This window comes from Urocitellus parryii, chromosome 3 (genome assembly GCF_045843805.1).
Source record: "Urocitellus parryii isolate mUroPar1 chromosome 3, mUroPar1.hap1, whole genome shotgun sequence".
NCBI lineage: Eukaryota > Metazoa > Chordata > Mammalia > Rodentia > Sciuridae > Urocitellus > Urocitellus parryii.
In genome coordinates, this window is record NC_135533.1 from 85,985,955 (window position 1) to 86,005,571 (window position 19,617).

At 41.9% G+C, this 19,617-nt stretch overlaps 1 protein-coding gene across 2 annotated transcripts in view; it reads left to right on the plus strand.

The window, feature by feature from the left end:
* The first annotated feature begins 1,407 nt into the window (after positions 1-1,407).
* The window catches only part of Creb5 (cAMP responsive element binding protein 5), a 398,582-nt gene continuing 380,372 nt past the window's right edge, over positions 1,408-19,617 (plus strand). Inside the window, exons 1-2 of one of the 2 annotated variants that reach the window (XM_026407467.2) lie at positions 1,409-1,453; positions 1,685-2,787. In XM_026407467.2, the coding sequence (XP_026263252.1) occupies positions 2,734-2,787 (54 nt within the window). In that variant the 5' untranslated portion in view covers positions 1,409-1,453; positions 1,685-2,733. Of the gene's footprint in view, positions 1,454-1,684; positions 2,788-19,617 lie in introns of both variants that reach the window. The other variant, XM_077795986.1, reaches the window with a different exon arrangement.

Below are 19,617 nucleotides of genomic sequence, written 5' to 3' on the forward strand. Positions count from 1 at the left end.
CAAAGATCCAACTCCCAGCCAGGAAGTTCTTTCCAGACGTTCTAACCAGCAATAACCCACAGGAAGGGAAAATGTGCACCCCTAGTTCTATAAAGGAACCCAGACGGGGTCTGGGGTAGAAAATAGGGGGTTGGAATTGTCCCAGTGCCACCACCTGCTTGGCAGATGATCTCAGGCCAGTCCTCTAACCTTCTAGAGTCTGCTTTAGCCCACCTGTAAAATGTGATAATTATAACACTCGTCCTACTTCTCCTTATTGTACCAGGGTTGTTGTGAGAAATAAGAGTTCACGTGGTTTCAATTGCTTTGCAAAGTGTGAATTGCTGCAAGGATGGCGGTGGTCATCTAGAATCGGGCTGGAAATTAACCTATGCCTTCCCCTTGAATACTACCCACAGAGAGAACTTTTGAAAGGAAATTAAGCTGGGATGATGATGGTGATGGCGATGATGACTGGCCAATGCTGAAAGCGCCAGGCTCCTTTCTCACTGCAGACCAGGCGCACAGATCCAAAATTTTGGCCCTGGCTCTGCGGCTTCCCAGCCGGTGAGCTTGGGCCAGTAACCCAGGAGGCTCTGAAAGCGATCGCCAAGGACCCTTCCGGCTCTGACGCTGAGTCTAAATCGGGCTCATCACTGGGATCTAGCTGAGATTCACCTTTCGCCTTCAGGAGGACTCTCCCTACAGTCCCTCAGATGCATGAAGCGGGGGGCACTTGGAAAGGGTGGGGGCTATGTGTTTCAAGTGAGTGTGCACTATAAGGAAGTTATTCTCCTGGAGGTGAGATGGGGTAGGGGGCAGTGAAAAAGGGGTGTCCTGGGAGTGCTCTGAGAAGCCAGCATGCAGGGAACACTGCAATGAGGTCATGACTGTCGCAGGCAAAAGGAGGTGGACATCTTCTGATAGGGGGATGGGGAGCGTCCCGCAGTTTTATTTGCAGAAACTCTGTTCCCACTTCCTTCAGCATCCCCTTCCCAGCTCCCCCTTCTGATCCCCAAATCCTTACACCTTTCAGAACCTACTAGGCCCTCCCGCGGGAGAGCCCGGGTCTGCACTTTCTCCGTGGTCCTGTCTGAAACCATCAGGATTGTTTCCAAGCTGACTCACACCACTAATGTCAGGGAGCCGTGTCACACGGCGCTGGGCTCTGCAAGCTGTTGCTTGCGCGATCGCCGCCGCCGCCGCCACCGCTCCAGGGCGGGTGCAACGGAGTCCGCTCCAGGGGCGGGGCCCGGGGCGGGGCCGGGGCGGTCCCGCCCCCTCAGCGTGCCGGGCCCCGCCCTCTCTCCCTCCCTCCCCCGCGGACCGCAATGATTTAGAAGTTCAGGAATCCCACGTGACGTCACCGGGGGGGTGATGTAATGCACTCTAAATAGAATGTATTGTAATCTTTGCTCAGTCCAACGTGGTCCCTTCACCCGGGCTCCGCTCTTGCCTTCTCCACACTTGTTTGGTAAGTTCCTAAAAATACGGCTCGGCCACTTCTGGGGTTTTGCATTTAGGCACTTTTGTTGCACTTGCCGCGGGAGCCATCTCGGGAGTGTACTTGTTTGCAGGGGTTGGTTCTCGGCAGTAGCCGCGAGGTTACTTGGTCCAATGGGCAGGTCACAGGGCAAGGAGTAGGGAAGATGCGATGCATATTTTTGGAGGGTGATCTGTGTTTGTAAACATTTTGGCGGACCAGAGGGAAGTCCGGCCGCAATTGCTGATGGACTGTGGAATTCTGCTGTGTCCTGTGGTCATCCCAGAGACCCCACGCCGTGTCCGTCCGGGAGCGCGTCTCGGTGGACGCTGCGCCGAGCGACTAGAGGGATGCTAACTGGAGCCAGCGCCGTGTTCGCCGCAGCGTGCGTGCGTGTGTGGGAGCGCGCGTGAGTTTCCCTGACACGGGGAACAGTTATGAATCGGGGGTGTGTGTTTGCCTCCAGAGACCTGGCAAGGTGCGGAACCCTGCAGAAGTGTGGTCAAGCGGCAGCGGCGGCGGCAGCGGCAGCAGCGGAGACGACCAGCCAGGAGCCTCGCCCCGCGTAGCCTGCTTTGCAGTGATGCGGCGGAACCCCGGGAGAAAGTTTGCAAACTTCCAGCAGGCGCTGCAAGGACACCGGGTCACCTAGGGGGCGGGCGGGCAAGTGTGCCGGAGGCTCGCTTTCTCTCGGTACCAAGCCGGCTGTTGCCACCTCTCCCGCAGGGCTGCCCGCTGCAGCTGGTGGGCGCGCGCGCGCCCTGGGAGGGGAGGTCGCCTCGCTGGGCACTTGACTTTCACTCCAGGCGCTCCGGGCTCGTGAGTGACGAGGCTGTTTGTCAGCTCGCGTGCACTCCTCCATCCGCCTCTTTCTCGCTGCCATCATTACCTCTTCGCCGCTGCCCCAAATGACAGCTCGCGGTGGCGCCCAGACAGTTCTCAGCACCGGCGGTGGAAGACTTCCTCTGCGGCAGATTCAACCCAAACACTTAAACTTTTTACGAAGTTCTTAGAGGGGCAAGACACGAAGGAACTAAGGAGATGTTTTCTCCCGGGGGCTGCATGCCGCTTCTTCTGTGCCTTAGATTTATTTCCTGGGGGTGTCTGATAGATAAAGCCTCCAGTTTACCCTCAACGAGTGCCGCCCCCCACTTGATGATGCTTGTTCAAGGCCGGGAATTGGAGTGTGCTGCTTGTATATTTCGTTGTCAGAGTCTGCAGAGTGCGTTTGGTTATTTTTAAAAATTTTTTTATTTTTCCCTCTTTCTGACATGTGTCAAGGAATAAAGGCTGGATACAGGTCCATTACGTCATTCTGCAGGCCAGTAAGTGTTTGATTAACAGCTTCAGATACTCAAGGGTTCAGGGGCTTAGAATGCTGACAAAGCAACTCTGCTTTTCACTCCCACCCCCCAATATACTCGTGCAATCGCCCATTCCCTGGGCATCTTTATTGCCCTCTATTCCCCATCCCTCCTTTCCCGCCCCTCCCCCGCCCTCATCTTTATCACTCTAGACCCGCCTCCGCCTTTTACAGCTTTCCCTGGGGCGAACACTGTCCCTGGAGTGTGGGTAAGAGCTTCTGGTGTCTGAGGAGACCTCAGTACCTGATCAGCGCACAATCTGCCCTTTTCTATTATTTAAGAAAGTCACCAGCAAGCCCCCTTTTCCAGGGCGAAAATGCTCAGCCCTGATCTCAGGAAGTGTTTGGAAGCGTTATGATAAGTACTGTGTCCCGCGTCCTTGCGGTGGCTTAGGAAAGCAACACAACCAAAACAACAAAGTATTTAACTTGACACAGCGCCTGCCCAGAACCGTTTAACCCAAGAGGGAAGACTAAGAAGCCAGGAGCGGACTAAGTTAGGTTTAGCAGAAAGAATCAAGATTAGATGTTTTATTTCCAAAGTGAGGGAGCGTTGAGTCGTTGAACTCAAAGCGCCATACAATAAACTGCTGCACGTGTTACTTTCTTGTTCTTAACCTAAAGTTTCTATGCTTAAAGAGGAAGTTAAATACATAAGTCATCGAATTGAGTCAGAATCTCCCTATAGGCAGTTGAAATAAAAACACCCTGTGTGTGACTTGTTCAAGGGCTAAAAAGTAAAAAGAACCCTTTGGGTAGTGTGGAAAGTGTGCAGCAGAAATCTAATGAAAATTTTACTAACAGGCTTTTGGATAGAGGGGGACAGGGGACTAGGGTGCTCTCTGATTTGGAGCTAGTGAAAGCTAAATAAAGGAAAATTTATATTCTGAATAGGTGGGAATTTCTTGAAGAACACGTGTTTTGTTATAATCAGATCTACTTTCTTCAAAGGGAAAGCCATGCTGTAGGCTAGGCATTTGTGCAACTCCTGTCTGGGGTCTAATTGACATCCCTTCCCCAAGTTTGTGGCAGTATTTATTATTTATTCACATCTAGAGATGAAATAGTATACCCCTCCTCCACAATACATGGGCATCTAAATGTTAAACTTCTTGTTTGTGATGCATAAACCTAAAGGAAAAAAATGGCCCAGGTCACGGGCACTGGAGAGTGTGATTAATGATCAGTGATTTAGTGATCAGTGATTAGTGGTTTTATTCAAACTGTTACCTCTGACCAGAAGCACACATCAGAGGATTAACAGGCTCTTTAGATAAATGCTCATTAGTGGAAGGGGAAAAGCAAAGATAATAGGCATGCACCCAGGGACAACTTTCGAAGAAAATCATTCCCGTCTTCAGAATAATAAGCTCTATTAACAGAAAGCCCTTTTAATTTAAAACTGGCTTTTATCTTGTAAATCAAAGTTAGATGTAAAAGTTTGTAGTGCCATTATAACCTAAATTTTCCCATATCCACTAGATGTGGATTATCTCAGTAGCGATATTTTTTTTATTTAAATAAACAATTGGACCTTTAGAGCAGCTGAACCCTGACAAGTTCTTAGCTCCCAGGGTTTGAAGGTGTCCCCCCTTCTGGGATGGGGCTTGCAGCTTGTGGACTAGATGGCGCACTGTTATTTGGTGGTGTGTGCTGCAGAGATCTCGCAGGAGTGTGGACTGAGCATGTAGCTGCTTGTGAGGTGTTCCCTAACACCACAGGGTTGATTCTGTGCAGGGTTGAAGACTAGACAGTTCTACAAGATTTTAGTCACATTTTCCATGTCAGTTAAATCTAGGGAGTTCAAGGCTACTGGAAAAATTAGTCTCATTACTAAAAGAAACTTAGAGAACGAGGGAGGGAAGGAGGTACAGAGTCCAGGAGGTACCTCTGGGTTGCAGAAGTGATTGTAAAATACCAGACCTTTTTTTTTTTTTTCTTTTTACTAAGAGCTAGTTTCATAGTCTTCTGGTCTGAAACACTGAGGCAAATACTCAAAGATTGATTTTCTTCCTAATCTTGCTGTTGGAAAGAAGTTACTAGAAAGAAAGGAAGAAAAAAATTGATTTGGTGACTGCAGGAAGCAACACGTTGCTGATTTTATTCTCCAGATAATGGTAAGAATTATGCTTATTAAGCAGAGAAAGAACTTGGTGCTTGGCTAAGTGGGGTCAGTCTTGTGTTTTTAATGGATTTCTTAGTTATGAGTTTTAATGTTGCTTTTCTCAGTTCCCTGGGACTTACAGCATTTTGTGTGGAAGGTGTTGTATGTGTGTCTCTCTATGTAAATCACGATTTCTGGTAAAAATAGCAATGAAGCATGTTAAGCAGTGTGTCAGGTAAGAATTCTCTTTTCTACAAGCTTTCATGAATCACTTCAACAAGTATTTGAATTTTAGTAAGAAGGAGTTCTTTTTAAAAAGAAAGATAAAAATGAGAAACAAAACAAAACAACCCCATTTCCCACATCCAAACCTAGATGTGTACTTCCCTGAAGAAGGATGCTATTGATTGTCAGCTATTACTTTGGTTTTATAATTTAAAAAGAACTCACCATGTCTCTCCATAAATTTTTTCCCTTATTTTCCTTTGATCATAGCATTTTATATAGATCTGATAGTTTTAAAGTTCTTACTGATTCCTGTTGATTTTTCTTTTTCAACTTCACTCAGAGTAAACACGTTTGCTCAACTGATAACATCCAAGCCAACTGAATTCTAAGGCAAATTGCTGATACCCATAAATAACCTGTCAAGTCAAAGTCAGTTGTAACCGTATATAGTTTATACCTGCGCAGATGGTGTAGAACGTTCCCACAAAAAGTAGAAACCATGCCTTTATTTCTATATCTCTGTGATATTGCAGCAGTCTGTCAGAGAGACTTTTCCTGAATAGCTTTTCAATTATAGTAAGTAGAATATTCTTGTTATAACTACGTGTCAGTTTCCCACACCTGCGTGTTCAAAAACAATCAACCGTGGAGTTTCCATGGCTATTTGTCCTGATGTCAAGTTCTCCGTCTCCTGATTTCCCACTATAATTTACTTTTTAGTAGTGATGTGTCGTTGTCCTATAGTATTTCCTTAGCATTTGGAGTTTTCCTTGTCAACTGAAAATTGGGAGTGTGATGATAACTGGATCCTTAAATGTGCACTTTGTATTGGTTGGTGGTTGGTTTTCTTCTGGTTGTATCTGTGGATTAAAATTGGGATTTGAGTGGACTTATTATTTTTGTCATCTTTCCTTTTTTTCCTTCTTCTTCACTTCAAAGCAGTGCTGTTAGTCACAGAATTAATGTGATCATGGCCGGTGTTTCCCATCTATATGCTTCTTTTGCTTCGTACAAATTGGATTTCTACAGCAATTTAAGATCTTTTTTTAGAGGCAGCTTTCTTGGATGAAGGTGGAACAGTGATCTCAGTCAATTCATTATCTTGTCCAATTTGACTATCAGCTGCATTATGGGAATCAACCAATGCTTTTATAAATTAGTGCTTAAAAATTCAAAACGAGGACTATTTCTCTGAATTCTCTTTAAGAGAATTATACAATTGTGATAAGGTAATAGACTTAGGGGCAGCAACTTCAAATATTTAAGGGTGAGAAAGAAGCACTTTCATCTATGCTGGGCAGACTTAAAGACACCAAAAAAAAACCCTTTTTGTGTTGCTATTTGTAAACTAAATAAGCTATCTATGTTGTGGCAATGCTTTGAATAGAAAGCCTTGCACTTTAAAAATTATCTCATAATTCCTGTTTTCACTAAAGAATTATTACATTGTTATTAGGGAAAAAATGGCAATTACTGTTTTTTTTTTTTTTTTTTTTTTTGCGTTTCTATTAGTACTCCATCATTGGGAATCATGAGAAAATTCAGAGAAAAAGAGAGAAGCCCTCTAGAAATAACCAAGTCATGATAACACTCTTCTGGAAACACATTTAAAACACTTGAAGACCTTATTGATGACTCTGGGACTTTCAAAGTAAAACATAAAGTTTAGGATACATTTGCAAAGGAATAAGATATTACTTGGACACTAGATATTTTTTTTCAGGGCTGGAGATGTAGCTCAGTGGCAGAGCACTTACGTAGCATGCACGAGGCCCTAGCACCACAGAAACAAACAAAATACATATTTCAGTTACTTTTTTTTTTCTATTTCCTTAAGTTTCTCATTTCTAATCTCTATCCTAAAATTAGCACAGATGGAAAAGTATCACGCTGGATTTGATTTGAGCTGGTCTTAAAGAGAGTGAAGAACTCCTTTTGGCTTGGAGAGTCTGACAGAAAGCTTGTGTCTGCATGCAGATTTAGGGGATCTGGATTTAGGGGAGATCCTCTGAGCCGAACTCCTTGTTGAACAAAGGAGAGCCCAAGAGCTGGTGGCATCTCCTAGGTTATCCAAGGTCCAGAGCCCAGAGTGCCAAATGAGGCCCCAGTGCCCTTCTCCAGGCAGGGTCCTGTTTCCACAAGCCAGGTTGTCATAAATGCCCTTGACAGGGAATACATAAGCCACAAATTTAGATGCTTTGCTCTTTTCAAGCCTTTTGCCACTAACGTTTCGAAGACAAAATTTTTATCAGATCTTTTGAATGGCTGCCTTGACCACATGAACCGTAGTTTCTATTCCATTTATTCTTATACATAACGGCAGTGTTAATTTTTCTAATATTGGCCTGGCTCGTTGATTTTAATTTAAATTCTTCTTCATTATTATTATTAGACACACCCTATAAAGCCGCGCATCCAGATTTCATTTGAGAGTCAACCCTGGGAAAACCTAAAAATGGTCTAAAAGACCATTTCAGAATGAAGCCGTCACTTTCTTTTACTTTCAGTGTTTTATCATTTTTCAGGAAGGGAGCTGAAATTATTTCAAGTTCGTATAAATCATCTTTCTTTTTGTTGAATAGAGCAACAGGTTCTATGTTCACTCTAGCTGATGCACTTTCCCCAGGACCTGTCTGAATATATTATCTTTCCAGGTCAGTTTTGAAGCACGTGGAGGTGAACATCGCTCTGTGAGAAGTGAGTTGCATCTGGCAGCGTGCTCTTTGAGGTCTGACTGGCAAAACTTGACTTCTCATAACTAATAGAAATCATGCATGCAACCCAGAGGACTCCAGAGCACAAATATTTTATTTAGGATGATGTTTTATTTATGATGCTGTATTTAGGATGGGTAGCAAAAACAACTCAGTAGAAATCTTGAATGCATCTACTGGTTGTGTAGTTTGGCCTCACCCATAGGTTTCTTTTCCAGCTTTTGCATGAACGTTTAATATCAGAATTCAGGACTCTTTTATTCTTTTTTCTTTTATTTATTAAAATAGGAGCCCCTATTTTACAGGCATGATTTCTTGAATATAACCCATTTCAGCTATTTTTATCCTCTGCTGGCTTCCTTAGTGGGAAAAGCATAAACAACAACAACAACAACAACAACAACAAATCTAAGTTTTTGTTTGAATTAAGTGATTATAGAAGAAATGCATTTAATCTCCATTTGCCAGATTTGATAGGACCATTGAATTTTATCAAGACAAGATTTTCCTCTTTAAGTCAGTTTGGTTTCTAATGGTACTAATCCATGCCCCAGAGGACACAGGCAGTGAGGAGAAAGTCCATTTTCACCAGGGGACCTAAGTGAAGAGCCTGATTTGCCTCACTGCAAAGACAACATTGTCCAGAAAAACATTGACTCTTGGGAGGAAAAACAATGTTTTGTAGGCTCAAGCTTCTAATTCTGAGCAGGGAATCATGGTGAGTTGAAGATGACTCTCAGAGTGCTGAGGGCCTCCGGGGTTGTTTTCCCAACTTCAACATGCTAAAGTTCTCTTCATCCATTTTCTGCATTTTCCTTATGCTCATGTTTCTACATTTGCTTTTAAACATCCGTTCTAGTTGCTCTGCTTTCAGGGGTAGCCCCACAATAACAGATTACAAATGTGTGGACAACAGAGAGGTGCTATTTTTTTCTTAAGGGGAATCTATTGTGATATTGCATCTTAGAAGAAATAATTAGTGAGACAACAGAGAGACAGTTTAAAGTCCAACTTATGGCATCATAACTCCCACTGCGATTGGTGGCCCTGCAGTGAGGTGCTTTATAGCAACAGGCAAAACCTAGGTGGAAGAGGGAACCCCTAAGTGCTACTTGAACTAATTGAGCTCCTCTGCCTCACTTACCTTATTAGCAATGCAACGTAACTGGAAGTCCAATAGTGGGAGCAATATACATAACGTTCAATGAAGTAGTCATATTAAAAAAGTAAAAAGATGCTGGCATAGTGGTGCATACTTGTAATCCCAGCAGCTCAGGAGACTGAGGCAGGAGGATCAGATGTTCAAAGCCAGCCTCAGCAACAGTGAGGCACTAAGCAACTCAGTGAGACGCTGTCATTAAATAAAATACAAGGTAGGACTGTGGATGTGGCTCAGTGGTCAGTGTCCCTGAATTCAATCCCCGGTACGGAAAAAAAAAAAAAAAAAAAAAACCAAACAGTAAAAAGAAGCAGGTGACAACGTTCCTTTTGATAGCATATTTTGATTTTGTTTACCCAGTATATCCAAAATATTGTCATTTCCATATATAGTCAAATATAAAAATGTTAATGAGATACTTTGTATTCTTTTGTGGGTGGGGTACTAAACCTTTGAAATCCAGTGGGCATTTCACTACTACAGCATATCTTGATTTGGGCTAGCTACGTTTCAGGTGCTCAATAGCCACGTGTGGCCAGCAACTACAGCACTGGACAATGCCAGTCTGTATCATGGTCCTTAATCCTGGCGGCCCAATGAAACCACCTGTGGAGCTTATAAAAAATACTCACACCCCTCCTGCATGAGATTCTGATTTAATTGGTTCAGATTGGGGCCTTGGCCTCTGTATTTTTTTAAAGCTCCTCTGAGTTTCTAATGCACAACAAAGGTTGAGAGCCACAGTTCTAACTGATCTCTAAGGAATCTTCTCTAATATTTTATGATTCTATTTAAGGAAAGGTATTGCAGAAAAGTGTTCATTCAGAGTTCAAGGGCAGCAAGCAGTTGTTATAGGCATCTGCACCCTTCAAAACATGTTGAAGCAAATACAATTAATTAAAAAAAAAGTTTACAGAATGAATAATTTAGAAGATAATTCTTTGTGCCAGACATGAGCTCTGTTATAAGTTGCAAATATGGGTGTTGTAAATGGTCTGTTTCCCTAGAAACCTTTGTTTAAAATTTGATTTACATGCAGCCTCGTAGAAAGTCTCTGTTTTGGAAGAGGTAGAGATCCCCCCATTGCAGTTATTCGGCCAATTTACTTCTTTGCCCCAGGTACTACTTGCCTTTAGCTGTTTTCAGAGGGAAGATTTTTACTTCATTCAAGACAGCTGGATGTCCTAGAGTTTCTTCCCTCTGAACTTTTAATAAGCTTTATGCCATTGCCTAGACCAAACTTGCTCGTGTCAAGATGTCAGTTAAAACCCTCTGGACTGAAGGGACTCCTGCTACTTGTCACCTTTTAGAATATTAGTAGAGCTAATATTTCTCAATGCACATCAGAATATATATGTTTGGTGTATTCACTAAAGGATGCAAAGAATAAAAATTTTCCAGCTCTTCACACATCTTTTTGCAAAGTCAACAAGCAGCATTGCTTGTGAAGGGGAGGAGATGGCCCGTTGTTGGTCCCTTGTGACTTCATGCAGCTGAGAACCTCTGCATTCCCGAATTCATGAGTCATTTCACCCTGACCCTGTCTCCTTATCCCCTGCAGAGTCATCTATTTCCAAATACATGTCTCGTTGACCATGTGCTTTTAAAATATGATTTTAAACCAGTTTTTAGACACAACATTATATGTTGTTTTTACATTTTGCAGTGGTAATATCTTGGTTTCCTGTACTATCATTCATTGGAAGAAATTTACCCTCCAATTATTAACACACAGCTCTTATCCCCACTTTATAGATGGAGAAACTGAGGGAATGATGAGAGTTGGCATCTGGCTTATTAATTTGATGTGTGGTCAGTGTGAGAAAAGTGTTTACATTTATTAGGGCCATGTAACCTAAATATAAGCACTACTCTGGATGAACTCCAGGTGGGGATTTTCCAATTGTACCAACTATTACACTTGTCTCCGTTATTATAAATAACACTCTTTCTGATGCTTTCCCACGCAATCTTTGCACCTAAATGGTTTCCTTGCTAATAGCTCTGGTTCCCCACCTTCAGGCTGCATGTACCTGGATTGATTAACAAATACATAAGGGTATGTTAACTTCTTAACATGGGATCTATTCTAAAAGTTGCATGGAGACATCTGTTGCAAACCTGTGTTTTCTGTGGTATCTAGGGAAACTTTCTCTCAGGCTACATCATGATTGACTGTTAGAAGACTCTGTGGAGAGACATTGAGATTAATGATGTAAGTTGCTCATCTGTTTTGGGGATTGAAGGTAAAGGGCTTTAGCTATTCATTCACTGAGCAAGATAGACTATATAGGCCAGCTCCTGAATGATCTTTCATAATACACTTTAGCTCCTGCTACGCCAATGGACTCTCTTTGCACTTGGTCTACTGCCATCTGCTTTTGAGATTTGGTTTCTGTTTTCTTCTAGTAATGATGGTATGTTGGATTTGGCCAACAAATTCTATGCCCCTGTTTCAATGAGTGGTATATAAGTTTTGACCAGTAGTACAGTTTGTGACCAGTACCAGGGAACGATTATTTCGTATCCTTTTCTAAACATTATGTTAAAGTTAAAGGAATATGGATTGCGCCACACTTTACCATTTTATATATATATATATATATATATATATATATATATATATATATATATATACATACACATACACACACACACACACACATAAATAAATCCATGGCCAATAAGGACAAGCACATTACAGGGTATATGCTTATAAACACACTAGTCGTCTCTTTTAGGATACTTTGGATAAATTGTTACCCACTTAAAATAAATATCTATTTGTAATGTCAATTAAGGTACATGTTGTTGATTAAAAGACATTATTTGATTTAAAAATTAAAACTCTATTTAAGACACTTTGTTCCCCCAATCAGGCCTGTCTAAGCACATATTGTTTACAATTTCATCTTCCAGTTTTGTGAAGCCAGATGACTAACAACCACCATTCTTAGTGCTGTACCCTGTGGACGTCATCAAGGATGATGGAGCACAGTGTTTTGGCACCATAAAGCAGCATGTAATTTGAAATTGTACTTTTTGCTAAATACCCATGCTAATCTCCAAACCATTCAAAACATTAAAAAACCAAAACAAAACAGTGGGCTCTGCTGGCAGGATGGAAGCCACAGTAGCAGAGAAGTACAATTATTATTATTATTATTATCATTATTATTATTATTTTCATTTGCTTCAGAAGCATTTATGAAAATCAGGGAGAAAAAAATTACACATAATTACTTGGCATGTAAGGGACATTTGGAAGGGACATTCTTAAGAAATGTTAACCCTTTAACCCAAGGTTCTTTTTTCTTCTTTCCAGGAAAAAAAAAAAATTTAAGTACAAATGCTATTTAAAAGGAAGACTGAATAGTGATTTATGTGGATGGTTGATATTTAATATTAGCATACATTTGAGGACCTCTATTTAGGAAGTGTGTACGTGCGCTCATGCGCTGCTATGATTCTGATCCATAAGAGATTTCCAGGAAACCAAGAACGAGGCTCATGGCCTCTCTTCTGGAGACTGGCATGGATCTGGGTGGGCCCTATGCATAGAAAGCTGAATCATTTAATTTGAAAACAGCTATTTGGCCTTACTTTTGCATTTCTCCTTGGATTTACTTGATTACCTTTCTTAACACAGGGTTACATTCAGCTCTGATCAATGAAAACAGTCAGGTACAGCAGCTTTGTAGGTTATGTCATGGAACATAAATCCGCACTTCACAGTGACACTGACCAGTGAGAAGTTGTTTACAGGGGACAGTGTGGGAGTTGAAAGTTCTGGAAGCAGATCTTAGGTGGAATGATGGAGGAAATGGGAGATATTTGACTTGGACAGGAGAAGACTCAGGCTCATACCTAGCATCAAGGAACACTCTGTGGAAGAGAAGAATACTACTTTCTGACTACAGGGAAAAATAGGGAAAATTGGAGGAAGGTTTTTTTTTTTTTTTTTTTTGGTATGGGGGAATGGAGTTTTCTGTGTTTGCCATTTGGCTCCAAAAGAAGGTGAATTTTGAAACAAACAGACCTATACACCAATGCAAATAGACCATCTCTCGAGTCAGTGACCTCCCTGGCTGTGGATTATCAGAATTGTTATAAGCAGAGTTTCTAGAAGCAACATGAAAGAAGATTGAGCCAGTTGTTCCTGGCCTTGCTAGGAGCCAGTTTCAGAAACATGAAACTGGCACAGGTTCATGAGACAGTTCCTGGATCCAGAAATCATGGACTCCTCATGAAAGCTCCCTGGACTCTGATTCTTGAGAGCAATCTAACTAAACATTGTCATGTATCCATTGGGCCTCATGGCAAAACTGAGTTCAGAGAGTAGTGAGGCCCCCCTCTAACTAAGGCAGCACTCACAAAGGTCCAGGGTGTAGCCAGGTGTATTAGTGTCCTGGGTGGGGTTCTCTAAGTGGCACTAACTGGTCAACAGAAATTTTATTCTTTCACAGTTTTGGAGGCGAAAGGTCAAAAAATCTAAGCAGGATTTGTTCCTTCTGAAGGCTGGGAGGGAGGAGCTGTTCTAGGCCTCTCTACTTGGTTTGTGGATAGCCATCTTCTCTGTCTTCACATGATCTTCCCTCTTTGGAGCTATCTCCAAAGCCCCTTACCCCCTTTTGCCATTAAAAAAAATTGGAGCGTTACAGTTGTACATAATGGTGAGATTTGTTGTTACATATTAGTGTCTGTAAACAATATAACAATAAAAATTTTCCTTTTTATAAGGACAATAGTCAGGGATTATTGCCTGCCCTAATGACCTCATTTAACTTGTTAGGTTGATCAGTACCTTGTCTCCAAATAAAATCACTATTTGGAGGTACTGGGAGTTAGGACTCCAACATATTTATTTTTTAGGGGACACAATTCAACTTGTGACAGCAGATGTCTCCTTCAAGAGGACTCTGTGGAAAATAGCAGATTGGGAATGATGTAGATTATAATCAGACATTTTTAGCATGAGGAAAAATAATCCTTCAGTGGACCACAGAACTATTTGGAACAGCTCTTCAAAGATGAGGGTCCACACATTGCAAGTTAAGTACAAAGCCAGTGGGCTATGGTTGTGTCTTGGTGGTAGAGCAATTGTCTAGTATGTGTGAGGCATTGGGTTCAATCTTCAGCACCACAAATAAATAAATAAATAAATGTACGGTGTAACCAAAAACAAAAAGAAAAAAAAAGGAACAAAGCCAACAAAATAAAAATGTATAAAAATAGATATAAACATGTTGCACTGATTAAGGAATTTGCTAATGTGTCCTTGGTTTGGCCTTGAATTTGTCTCCAGGGTTTGTGAAAGAGCAATGCCAAAAGGGCAGCACCAACTCTTTACCTTGAGAAGAAAGAATTAAGCCAACTATAATTTGTCACCCTGGCAGGCTTAACAATTATTGTTTTGATATGCTAATGGTTACTGACAAGGACCAAAACCACCAGTTCTCATAAACACACACACACACACACACACACACACACACACACACACATACTAGATTGACTGTAGATGTTTTAATGTGGGAGGAAAAATTCTGATTTTCTGGTTGCTGATGGACAATTTATGCCTATGTGCTACTTCTACATTCCACAATAAAAAACAAGGAAGAAAAAATTCTGCATTTAAAAAACACAGCCTAGTAAAATGACAGGTAACCCAATTAAATATTGGGAAGGGGCTGTAGAAATGATCCAGTGGTAGAGTGCTTGCCTAGCATGTGTGAGGCCTTGGGTTTGACCCCCAGCACCATTAAAAAAAATAAAAAACAAAAAAACAGGCCAGGCACAGTAGTGCCTGCCTGTAATCCCAGCAGCTCAGAGGGGAGGCAGGAGGATCTGGAGTTCAAAACCAGCCTCAGCAATTTAGCGAGGTGCTAAGCAACTCAGTGAGACCCTGTCTCTAATAGAATACAAAATAGGGCTAGGGATATGGCTCAGTGGTCGGGTGCCTCTGAGTTCAACCCCTGGTACTCTGCCCCAAACACACACACACACACACACACACACTCACACAATGGATCTAATGAGAGTTTTTCAAAGAAAATATATACACAGCCAATAAGCATATGAAAAGATGTTCAGCATCACTAGGTCCCAGGATAATACAAATTAAAACTGCAGTGAGGTACCTCTTCATGCCTACTAGGATGACTAAATGAAAAAGACCAGTGTTGGTGAAGATGTGGAAAAATTAGAATCTCATATTGTTGATGTGATTGTCAATGGTATGGTTCTGTGTGATTGTCAATGATATGGTCACTTTGGAGAACAGTTTGGCAGTTCCTCAAGAAGTTAAAAATAAACCTTATAACCTTGTGATTCTATTCCTCATTATACCCCCAAGAGAAATGAAAACATGCCCATACAAAACTTGTACATGAATGTTCCTGGCAGGATTAACTGGAATAGTCCAAAAGTTAAAACAACCTAAAGTCAATTCATGGGTGTATAAGCAAAATGTGGCTTATCTACATATTGTAATATTATTTGATAAAAAGAAATTAATACTGACATATACTACCACATAGATGAATCTTGATTATTTTTTGTTAACACAAAGGAATTCAGGTGCAAAGGACCACATATTGTATGATTCCATTTATGTTTAGGATCCAGAGTAGGCAAATCTGTGGAAACAGAAGGTAGATCAGTTGTTGCCTAGAGCTGAGGGTGGGGTTGGGAGCTCCTGGGAGACAACTAAAGGGTGTGTGATTTCATTTTGGGTTGGACATGTTTTAAACCCTGTCCCCAAACTGATCATGGCGCTGGTTGTCCATACCTATGAAGAGTGCAAGGCTACTGGATTATATATTTTAAACAGGTGAATGTGTGGTATGTGAGTTTTTATCTTATGAAGCTATTTTAAAAAGTTAACACTTCTCAGAGGAAAATATAGTATGTTAAATTCAGTTGGAATATATGCCAAACAGGGTATTTTGATCCAACAACGTCTTTGGTTATTTGGGATGAATGTATCAAGATGAGCTGTGGAGAGGGGTTGCTAGGGGCCTTACAGACCTCAGTAACAGTAAGTCAACTATGAAAAATTGTATAGCATGTATCATATGTGACCAGCCTACCCCTCTCTCCTGGGCAAGAGTCTTAGCATCTAACTGGACCCTAGACAGATTCCTGCTGTTCCTTAATTCTCAAATTTCTCAAACACCAATCCTCATGCTGGTTTTCCTGACATGCCCGTTTTAGTGGGGGCCACCACTGTTCCTTGGGTTTCCAGCTTGAAGTTCATAACCATCACAGATGTTGTCATTTTTCTTAGCATCATGAACTTGTCACTGCCAAGACTTCTGAACTCCCCTTGGGCAATGTCCTATGACTTTTGTCCTTCGGGCTTGTTTTTTCCCTAAACCAGTTTCTTCTATGAGCTGAGAATTAAGGGGAACAGAATGATTTATTGAATCTTTATTGGAACAACTTTCTTGTTCATCTGCCATCTTGAGCTTCATGACAAACCTACCTAGGAACTAGAATTAGCCTCTTCTGTAGATAAGTGAAGCTCAGCAGTTAAGGGACCATCTCATGGGAACATCTCATTCTCACCTCCAGCTCACTGGAAACACACACACACACACACACACACACACACATACACACACAAAAGCACACTCACCTTCTGCCTGGGGAAACACTCTTTTCCCAGGCCCACCTCAATCATCACCTCCTATTCTCCAAAACCAAAACCTGAATTTAAAATTAATTCATTCCTTAGTGCTTTGTTAATATTTTTCTTATGACTTTTGTTTTTAAACTGTGTCGTCTAACTGTGCTTATTCCTGTGTTTGCCATAAATTCTTTCTCCTGAATGGGACGTCCCATAACTGCAAGAACTGAATGTTGTCCTAGTTTTGATTTCCCTCACAGGACCTTGCATTTCACCGGTGGTGCCACAACAGAGAGTAGGTGGTTAATCATGCCAAGTGATTGGATGACAGGGACTCTTGCATATCATTGCCATGATTTTTTTTTTTTTTTTTGGATGGCTGGGAGTGTTCCTGGATAGTGATGGCTGGGAGATTTTTCAGTTTTATTGATAAGGTCACCTTTCCCCAGTATCACTTTATTTTAAAACATTGTATTTAAAGGAACTATGGTGATAATATGTTAGAAATCAAAAAAAATGGGGGTGGGATGGTAAATCGCAGAGACTCTCACAACCCTAGGGAATCACTGACTTTCCATTTTTACATTTCCTTGCATGCCTTGGCCAGAAGTGAACCTAACTTTTGAATAGTTTTAGTCATAGCATTGACACATTTTAAATTTCTGCTTTTTTCACTTAAAATTCTACCACAGACATTTTTTTCATGTTGCTACATAGTTTTCAAAACTGTGATTACACATAATATTCCATTGAGTTGCTATACCATAATTTCTTAACCACCCCCTATTGTTTGACATTTAAGTTTGCTGTGGATTTTTTTTTCATGATTATAAAAAAAAAAAAGAAAGTAAAAACACATGACCAGTCTTTTGGCAAGGAAAATACATACTCTGAAAATACTCATCTCCTTCCCTGTATACTGGTTGAAAAAAATCTTCCTTTAAGATGGAGCTTTGGGAAAATTGTGGCAGAGACCAAGTTTGTCTTGGGCACCCTCACACTCCCCTTATTCCTCTATCCCTGCTCCTCTTCCTCTCGCACATTCTGTTCCACCACAGTGCCTGTTCCTGGGCCTCAGAGACCTGCCCTCCTCCCCCAGACACAGACCTGTCTGCTGTAAACCTCTTTCTTTCCTCTCCTCCTAGCCAGGCTTCCTGTTCCTCTTGGTACTTCTCCAGAGCTTCTATATTAGTCAGACATTCAATACTCAGTACATTTCTTTTCTGGGGGTTGGGGGTTATCATTTCATTATGAAAGAATTTCTGGGGATGACACATGACAACCCAACAAAGTGCATCGTTCCAGTGGACCTTTGCTCTCTGAAAGAGCTAGAACCCTTCCAGGTTCTAAGGAGTTGATAATGAACCGAACACAAAATCTCTAAGCAAGTAGTTGACTAGGTAATGCATCATAGAGTAGTAAGTGCTACAAAGAGGTAAAGTAGGGTTCGTGGATGAAGTGTGCCCTTGCATCTTTCTGTGCAGTAGTCCAGGGGGGCCTTTCTGATAAGGTGACGTGGGAGTCCATTGGAGAGATGCTGAAGTGGGGGCTGCTTCCTAGGAATATCTAGATAGGGTGTTCGAGGTGAGGGAGCTACTGGTACAAAGGCCCAGGTGCGGTCGATGGTGTGTTTGAGGAACTTCGAGGAAGTGAATGTGAACGTAATGAGGGAAAAATAGCTCAATCATGTGGGGTGTTGTAAACCCTGCCATGGACTTTGGTATTAGTCTCAGCAATAAGGAAGCCATTGGGTAGTTCAGAGTAGAGATCCCATCATTTACAATGACCTCCCTTGCTGTGGTTGGAAAGCAGGCTGTATTGAGTGAGGGTGGTGGTGGAGGGGACTGGGTAAGTGGGAAGATGGTGAACAACTGGAGTTGGACTTATTTTGAAGGTAAAACTGACAGGGTTTGCAGATGGATTGGGTGTGGGGGTAAATGTGAAGTAGGGGAAGATGTTAAGGTTTCCGTCCTGAGACAGTAGAAGGATGGAGCTGCCATCAGTTGAAGATGGCAGTGGAACAGGTTTTGTGGAGGAGATGAGGAGTTCGGTTTGGGGCATATATGAGGAGATCATATATGAGATACTGAATATGGAAGGGGCCTGGGATGCAGATACTGCTAGAATTGGGACCACAGCCTTAGGTATCAGATGGCCCAGCCTCCTCTAAGAATACACAGCCTCTCACTCAATGGACCCCAAACCCTGGAATGTCAGGTTCTAGGAAGCCCAACACTTTCTCAGCCACAGAGATCTTGCACATGCTTTCCCTCCTACTGAGACCATCCCTGCCTAGACAAACCATCCCTGCATCTCCCTGATTCTAATTTAAATTAGGTCCTCCTCTACAAACCACTAAGAAAAGCAGTTTTTCTTTATAGCATTGAAATTGACAATTTGAAATGTCGAAACTTTGAAAAGAAAAATAATTAAAAGCTTATGTGAACTTCTCAATCAAAATTCCCCCACCTTCTAGGAAAGGATGGGGCCTGGTGTGAGTCTGAGCTGGCTGATGACCTCCTTTGTTGTTCTAAGACAGGTCTGTTGCCTCCAGCCTTATCCTGGGAGATTATAGGAAGTGATGGCTGAGGGAAGAGATTTTATTTACCAAGAAAGGGCTGTTAGCTCATGAAAGAGCTCTAGGCCTCTGTCTTTGGCAGAGTAGAACTGTAAGAAAAACAGGATGAAAGTAGGGAATGACTTCTCTACTGTCTTTGGAAAAGCTAGAGTGGGATTTCAGAATGCCTATGTTCTTTGAGAAACATACTTGTTCCGCGAAAACATTTTACCTGTGTATGTAGAGATTGATGGTTGGTTGATTGATTGATACATAAACATGTATCAGTTGGGGGAATTTCATACACAAGACCCCCTCTTTTTAGATAACACTTTTTTGGAGGCATTCACTCAACAAATATGTATCGAGTGTTTACAGAACTCCATATGGAGGTAGGCAC